The sequence below is a fragment of the Myotis lucifugus genome, unplaced genomic scaffold, assembly GCF_000147115.1.
Source record: "Myotis lucifugus unplaced genomic scaffold, Myoluc2.0 scaffold_6359, whole genome shotgun sequence".
In the NCBI taxonomy this organism is placed as follows: domain Eukaryota; kingdom Metazoa; phylum Chordata; class Mammalia; order Chiroptera; family Vespertilionidae; genus Myotis; species Myotis lucifugus.
The window spans coordinates 1-8239 of record NW_005877407.1 but is presented as its reverse complement, the minus strand read 5'-3'; the positions used below and the strand labels follow the sequence as shown (position 1 = coordinate 8239).

Genomic DNA, 8239 nt, shown 5'->3' with positions numbered 1-8239 from the left:
CCACAGACCAGCGCCAGCAGGACCCACCTCGGCCCCAGGGCAAGGCTCCTGGAGGCGGGTCACCTCCCCGACACCAGCCCCCGGGCCTTCTCCAGCCTCTCCAGTCGCCTGTGCAGGGCATGGGGCTCCCGGTGAGGACGGCTCCACCCCACGTGCATCCCGGGCCCTGGCAAAGGCTCAGGCCCAGAGCCCCAGGGCGCCCATCGGCTGGGGGAGCCTTCCTGGCACTGGCAGCTGCAGCCAGCAGGCCCAGACCGTTCGGTGGGAGGATCGGTCCTTCCTCTCAGGGTTTCTGTCCACCGGGGCAGAGCCCTCTGTCCCTCCCGGGCCACTGGCTGCCCCTAACGCTGCCCCCTGCAGAGGAGCCAGGACAGAGCTGGTGGGCTGGAGGGCCGCCCAGGAGGGGCCGGGGGCCTGGGCTGCACCCCTGCACCCCACGTGCAGACACCGTGACCTCCAGAGGACCCGCCGGCCGCCCTCACCCAGCACCGCTGCTCCCAGCTGCTCAGAGTCAGCCAGGCTTTCCTCAGGCCAAGGGTGAGCTGGCCCAGTGCCCCTTGGGTCAGGGTCAGACACTGGGAAGGAGGGACCCCCTTCCTAGGCCCCTGGTGCAGCCGCTGCTCCCAGCTGGAGGCCAGCAATCAGGACCATCTGAGAAAGTGCCAGGACCCCTCAGAGCAGCAAGGGGGGCTGTACAGGGGCAGGCTGGGTGGGCAGTGCCCCTGCCCAGGAAAGGCCAGCATTGTCACGCACAGGTACACTTTATTGAGCTCAGCTGCAGACAGGTGTGTGCACAGGTGCAGGGGAAAGGGGTGGGCGCCCGGGAGGGCCAGCAGGGGGTGGGGAGGACTCGGCCACCTGCCATGGCAGCGACTAGGAGCCTCTGCCGTTCGGCATGCCCTGCTGCAGTGCATGAATGTATAGTGGGAACATAAAGGCCATGAAAACAATGAGTCCGATGGTCAGAAGGATGCCCAAGACCAGGGCCACGATGTTCAGGCACTTGGCGGTGGACGCATGGCTCTGGGCCCCAATCACGTCTCCCACCATCTTCCGGTCCCTAGACTGGGGGAGAAGAGATGGTGAGGGGTCTGGACGGGCCCTGAGGACAGCCGGGTGCTGTGACTCAGGCCCGGCCCTGGCTGCTCTCTGCCCAGACCAGCCTCCACCTGCCCTCAGCCAGGTCAGCGACCCCCTCCCTGTTCCCTGGAGCCTGAGCAGGACAGGACAACCCCTCCCATCCCCTCAGCCTCTCCAGGGCCTCAGGAGAGAACAGCAATGGACCAGACTTGAGGCCTGAGGGGCAGGTGTGGAGGACGGAGCCCTGTGGTTGGGACAGAAAGGAGAGCTCCAGGGGGTGGAGACAGGTGGCGCCCACTGGGTGAGCCGCCGCCTGACCCCCAGCACCTCCCCACAGAAAGCGCTCACGAGGGCTCCCCGACCCCAAGGCCGTCTGGGCAGCACACCTGTGGGGGCGCACACTCTTTCCGGGGAAGCCCCCCCGCACCCACCTTCACGGAGTAGGCGAACGCCACGAAGCCCAGGCAGCAGTAGTTGAAGAAGAGGGTGTTGAACAGGGACCAGACGATGTGGTCGGGCACCACTGTGTCAGCCTGGACCTGGACCACGGTGGACCTCACGGGCCCTGGGTCCTGGAGATACCCCAGGTTGGTCACCTCGTGTTGCTCCCTGAACATCTCCGGCTTTTGGGAGTATTGGGGGTCCCAGGTGAAGGAGGTGGACGTGTCCTGAGGCGGAGACCTGAGCATTGTGGCTGCAGCTGCTGGGACCGCTCAGGCCCTCAATGTCTCCTGCTTCCTCCGAAGTGACTACTTCCTGGTGTTTAAGGGGCAATTGGCTGGTCGGAGGGTGTGAGAGGACCAGTGAGTGTCTCATAAAACTTTATGGTCTTGTTCTCCGGGCGGAGTGATGGCATTGCTGTTCTCAAGGTCCTTCTAGCGGCCCTTCCGGATGAACCCACGGAGCCTGGGGTTGTGGCCTTGCTGGGGAACACGCCTGAGCCAATAATTAATCTGATTCTGGATGCACTGACTCTCTTTGTCTTACTTTGCACTTAATTTTTTACAGGACAAAGGTTGTCCCCAGCGCACCTCTGAGCAGCAATGTTGCCCCACCGGGAGCCACAGAATCTGAACCCTGGGCTGCCCCCCACTATCTGCTCGAAGGAAGCGTCCACGTGATTCTGACGCTCAAGGTCGAGAACTCCAGATACAATGTGGACGAAAGGGGCCACATGCTGACCTGACAGCTCAGGGGAGGCCTGCATGGCCGCCTTGCAACCTCAGAGACCTAAAGTCACCACAAAGGATGGTCTGAAATTAAACTTTAACTAAAAGCAGTTATGGTGGGCAGTTACGTCCTAGGCCAGGATCTTCACTGACAAGGTCAGCGTTTACCGTAACTGAGCCTGTCTGTCTTTTTGCATCTATGACAACACAGCCTGGAGATGTCTGGGTAACTTGTGACTTCCCTGTATCTGGAGCCCCTGGGGCACAACCAAATGTGCTGGGCGAGGACAGAGACCACAAATTCCTTCATCATCATGTTAATTGTCCCTGCACCCACCTAAGCATGTGTCTGTCTTCTCCTTCTCCTCCTCCTCCTCCTCCCCCACGGATATTTCCCCATTGATGTTTGGAGAGAGTGGAAGAGAGAGGGAATGACAGAGAGAAACATCGATGTGAGAGAGACACATCGATTGGTTGGCTCCTGCACTTGCCCCAACCGGGGCTGGGGCCGGGGAGGGACCTGCAACCGAGGTACGTGCCCCTGACTGGAATCAAACCCAGGACCCTTTGGTCCACAGGCCGACGCTCTAACCACTGACCCACCGGCCAGGGCAGGATTTCATTTTTTTTAAAAGGAAACAGAGAGGGTCTGATGAGGATGTGGGGAGCAGGCTGTGGGGAGCAGGGCTGCACTTTTTCATCAAACGGCCCTCACTCAGGTGTCCAGATCCATGCGGGGCCACCACAGCCAAGGGTCCCCTCTCCTCCCCACCCCCCAGACCTCCATCTGGACTCAACACGGGGTTCTTCCCTCCCCTAAATTGGGGGCTGCTGGGGAAAATGCCTGAGCCCAAATGCCTGCGCTCAACCAGACCCTTGCCCCACCAGAACCCCGTGGGAGAGGTGGGTGCGCTCCTGGGTGCCTTTACCCTCCACCGGGCCCCGCCATCGTCCAGGCGTCCTCCTCCCACGGCCACGGCCTGTGCTCCGTGGACAGTTTGGCTCAGTGGATAGAGCGTCGGCCTGTGGACTGAAGGGTCCGAGGTTCAATTCTGGTCTAGGGCACATGCCCGGGTTGTGGGCTCGATCCCCAGTAGGGGCTGTGCAGGAGGCAGCCAGCTGATCAATGATTCTCTCTCATCATTGATGTTTCTATCTATCCCTCTTCCCTTCCTCTCTGCAATCAATAAAAATATATTAAAAAGAAAACAAAGACAGTGTCATGTATTTGAAATGGTATTTCCCTTGAATCGTTAGTGCTTTTTGTGTCTTTCTTAAGAAATCCTTCCCTATTTCAAGATCATGAATTTATTATATTTTAACAATAAGTTGAAATTTTATTATTACATTTTTTTGCCGGCGCCTCTGAGCGCCTGGCGCAGCTGGGGAGCCGCTGGGAGGGTGGGATCAGGTGGAGCACCATTTCCTGCTTCTGCTGTGAATGCTGTAAACCTGTAAATGCCCCGGAACCATGGATCCGAAAGTCCCCGCTCTCCAGGGCGGGGCGCACCTTGGTCCCACATCAGTGTCCTGGCGGCCGGTCTGCTCCCTTGTTAAGGAATGTTCCCTGGCGGCCGCTCTGCGCTGACGTCCTGCCGCAGGTCCTCGCCTGTGATCGCTGGCCTTGCAGCTGTCCCGGGTCTCGCAAACCGGGCACCTCTGCTGCCCCTCCTGGCCGCGAGCCCTGGGCACACGGCCCTCCCGCTGCCCAGCACCGGCCCGCACCTGCCCTGCCCTTCCGTGTCCACTTTCCGCCCGCCCTCCCGCTGGGAACCCGGTGATTCTGTCCACTGGGTCTCAGTGCGCCCCTCACCCCCCACCCCACACCCCCACCCCCGCTGCCGTGAGCACTCTCAAGGCAGTCCTGCTGGGTTTTATTTATTTTTATTTATTTATTTGCAGTCTCACCGGAGAATATGTTTATTGATTCTTTTTAAAGTTTTTAAAAATATATTCTTATTGATTTCAGAGAGGAAGAGAGAGAGAACGAGAGCTAGAAACATCAATGATGAGAGAGAATCATTGATCAGCGGCCTACGGGACCAAGCCTGCAACCCCCACATGTGCCCTTGACGGGAATCAAACCAGCAAGGGCATGTACCTTGGTTGCAGGCACATACCCAGTGGGGAGTGTGCAGGAGGCAGCTGATCGATGTTTCTCTCTCATCGATGTTTCTAACTTTCTACTTCTCTCCCTTCCTCTCTGTAAAAATCAATAAAATATATTTAAAAAAAAAGAAAAGAAAACAGCCTGGCTCGTTCCCCACCAGCTCCGTGTGGTCCATGTGAACTGTGGTGGCTGAGGCCACAGAGAGAGGTCCAGAGGCAAGCCGAGCCTTTATTCTATAGCCAGAGTTAAACAAGGTGGTGGTCACCATAGTTACAATGTTCTTGTGAGTTTCACCTGTTTTGGCAGCACTTGCTGCACCGCCCACAGCTAATTAGCTCCTAGGAAGGATCTAGGGAGCATCCTAAGGTCCAGCCTAATTATGCCAAGAGGACTGTGCCCTCTAAGCTGGGACTTGTTTGTGGCTTTGCCAACAGGTCAGTCCAAGACTTAACCCTATAGCCGCGCCCTACAGAGGGGCAGGGAGGGTCTATTTCCTGAGGCTGCTGCTCCCATGATGAAGACTAGCCTCAACCAACAGGAAGACATACTCTCCCCGTTCTGGGGCCAGAATCTGAAATCGGGGTGTCTGGGCTGTGCTCCCTCGGGGGCTCCAGGGGAGGGTCCTTCCTGCCTCTTCCGCTTCAGGGGGCTCCTGGCCGCATCCCTTCCATCTTCACGTGGCCCGCCCCCTCGACCACCTGCCACTTCCGCTGTTCGCTTGGCCCCGCCCCCTTGTTCAGGTGCCCACTTGCCTGTGATCACCTGGCTCTGCCCCCTTGGAGACCTTGAAGGGTTTGTATTTCCCGGTCAACCTCCTTGTGTGGGCTGTCCGCCTGCCCCCACACCTGTCAACAGTCCCTCTGCCAAAGTCCTTCCAGAAAATCGGTTGCTCGCGCCCTCTCTTTCCTGCTGGGACCGTGACAGCTGGGATGGAAAGGAGACGGGAGAGCAGTGGCCCGTCCGGAGTCCATGCCCGAGGTCCAGAGGGGCCTGTGCCGTCCCTGGAGGCTGGGGGAGGGAGGGGGGAGGCCGGGGTGCTGACTGGGAAGCGGAATGCCCTCAGGGCCCGTGGGGTGCACTCACCATCACCCCACACTCCTGTGAGGAGCAGCTGCGGCCCATTGAACAGGTGAGGCTACTGCAGCACAGAGAGGGCGAGCGACTTCCTGGAGGGCACACAGCGGTGGGAAGGCCGAGCGGAAAGGGAACCCTGGGCCGCCCAGAGCCTGGGTCTCCTTCACCTGCGACCTCTGGGTCAGCGGCCCCTCACCCTGTGGCCATTTGCTCTGATGGGCCTCCCCCTCCCCCACCCCCTCCTGCACCCCCAGCGACAGGGGTCCTGTCCCTGCACCAGGGCCCCTGGGCGGCTGCTCTTTGTCCCGTGGTCCCTCCCAGCGGTTATTTTATTTTACCTGGAAAAGAAATTTCATTTGTGGGCTTCAAACCGGCTGGCTTCCCCTTGATCTCCTGGCCCCGCCCCCCTGTTCACCAGCCCACCTGCAGCTGATCATTTGGCCCCGCCCCCTGTTAGGTGCCTCTGGGCAGCTGCTCTCTTTGTCCCATCAGCCAGAATAACCAGTCACATTCGGGGACCATCATTTTGGACAACTTAATATGCAAACAGACAAAGAGAAGCCTGGGCAATGGACCGATGGGTAGAGATACTTTTATAAAATCATAACAACCGTATTTCAGATACAATTTTAAATTTAATTCTACTTGAATTTCACAAAAAAAGAGAAGTTGATGGAATTGCTGAATTTATAAAAGTATTTCCTCTAGGCCAGAGACACTTCCCCTAAAATATCCCTTCAAGATTAAAAAAAAGAAGCTGTGAGAACATTAAAGGTTGAAACCATGATTTCCTCCGAGGACGTATTTTCATTTTTGTGGGTATAGAGTAGACTGACTTCTTGCTGTGAAAGATGAGTTCGTTGGCCCGGCCACATGGACAGGAACACGCAGTTCTGAAGATACTGAAGCCCTTCTGTACCAGTTAGTAACTGTCAGCCACTGACTCTGCCCAGGGCTCCCCCTCCCTCCTGGCTGCCCCCTCCCACCGCCAGGACCAACCCAACCCCCATCTCCCCGGGACCCAGAGCCACAGGGGTCAGGGGACACTGGCCCCATCTCCCAGGCGCCCTCAACACCCACCCCTTCACCCCAAGCATCTTAGCTTCCACCTGTTTTATGTAATGGCCTCAGGTAAGGCTTGGTTTGCAGGAAGTATTCAGTGGGAAAAACCCTGCTCAAGGTCCGCCCTCAGGCCCTTGCGAGCTCCCACAGTCCGGGATTTCCGAGAATGGAGACCTTTCCCCCAATCACACCAGCTCCTTAGGAAGCCAAGTGCCCGTCTGCCTTCTGGTGTCATGATCTCGCATCCTAATGGGCAGCAGACACAGGCCTGCGGGTGTGGAGACGACCCGAGACCCGGCTCCAAATCGGAGGAGGCGGCAGGTGCTGGAGCCCAGGCTCAGGTGGAGGCGGCGGAAGGGAGTGGGCTTTGCTCCGTGCCCAGCCCCGTGCCAGGGGCTCACGGCCCAGATCCTCTCCGATCCCTGAGAGGCTCCCTTGCTCCCCTCCCTCCCTCCCTTCCTTCGGGATTTACTGAGCACCTGTCTGTGCCAGGGCCTGGGGCACAAAGGCAGAGCTAGCACCCCAAGACCTCACCGCCCCGGGAGAGGGTCATCTGGAAAAAAAACGGCTGTGACCGCGGGGGGTGCAGGGGGAGCCCCGAGGGACTCGGGGGAGGTTCTCCAGTGGAGTTACAGCCGAGCTGGGCCCTGGCCGGTTTGCTCAGTGGATAGACCGTCAGCCTGCAGACTGAAGGGTCTCGAGTTCAATTCCAGTCAAGGGCACATGTCCGGGTTGCGGGCTCGATCCCCAGTGGGGGGTGTGCAGGAGGCAGGCGATCCATGATTCCCTCTCATCATTGATGTTTCTATCTCTCTCTCCCTCTCCCTTCTTCTCTGGAATCAATAAAAATATTTTTTTAAATAAATAAATAAAGCCGAGCTGGGCCCTGAAGGGTGAGGAAGGGGTTCCAGGGGGAGGGAGCTGCAGGTGCCAAGGCAGGGAGGCCGGAAAGAGTTTGCAAAATCGCCGTGCAGGCCTCCCCTGAGCTAGTCAGGTTGGCCTGTGGCCACAACCACAACCCATGGCCACACAACCACCCCCATGGCCACATGAGCACATCCCGTGTCCACGCCCCCATTTTCATGTGGCCCCTCCCCCTTCCTCACCTGGCCCCTCCTCTGTGGTGGGGAGACCAGGTGTCAAGCAAGGTCGCCAAGCAAAGTTGTGGGGTGGGGAACTTGGGTGTCATCAGGGGTCCCAGAGGGAGGGCTGGGGTGTGTGGCTGGGGGGGCAGGGGTTCTATGTCCGGGAAGGTGGGGGGAGAGACCAGCAGAGGCAGGTGGGACTGAGCCACATCCCCTGAGTTGCACACACACACACACACACACACACACACACGCAGAGACACACATGCACAGGCACAAACACACACGCAGAGACAGACATACACATGCACACACACGCACGCAGAGACACATGCACAGACACACTCGCTCTGTTCTGCCTGCCGTGGCCCAGGCCCTGGAAGGCTCCTCCCAGGGCCAGTGCCCACGTGAAGTCCTGCCCAGTGACCCGGCCGCGGAATGCGGGCTTCCCTCAGCGCCCTCACTGGCCGCCTGGCTACCCTCTCGCGGCCTCCATGTTCTCATCATGGACATGGGTACCGCGGCCACAAGGCCGGGAAGCGGGTGGAGGCTCTGGGGCAGGTGTGGCTCCGGGCTGGGCCCCGGGGCTGTCCCCCACCTTCAGCCCAGGAGCGGCTAAGACAGGACAGGCTCTCCATGCCCCCTGAGGACCATGGGCC

The 8239-nt window shown here is 59.0% G+C and overlaps 1 protein-coding gene across 1 annotated transcript; it reads right to left on the bottom strand.

Moving 5' to 3' along the window:
- Window positions 1-742: 742 nt before the first annotated feature.
- LOC102442357 (interferon-induced transmembrane protein 1-like) lies at window positions 743-1769 on the bottom strand. Its single transcript, XM_006109144.3, has 2 exons — window positions 1512-1769; window positions 743-1065 (listed from the first exon to the last, which is right to left on the bottom strand). The coding sequence occupies exons 1-2, from the start codon at window positions 1767-1769 to the stop codon at window positions 874-876; spliced, it is 450 nt and encodes a 149-aa protein (XP_006109206.1). The 3' UTR covers window positions 743-873.
- Window positions 1770-8239: the final 6470 nt, after the last annotated feature.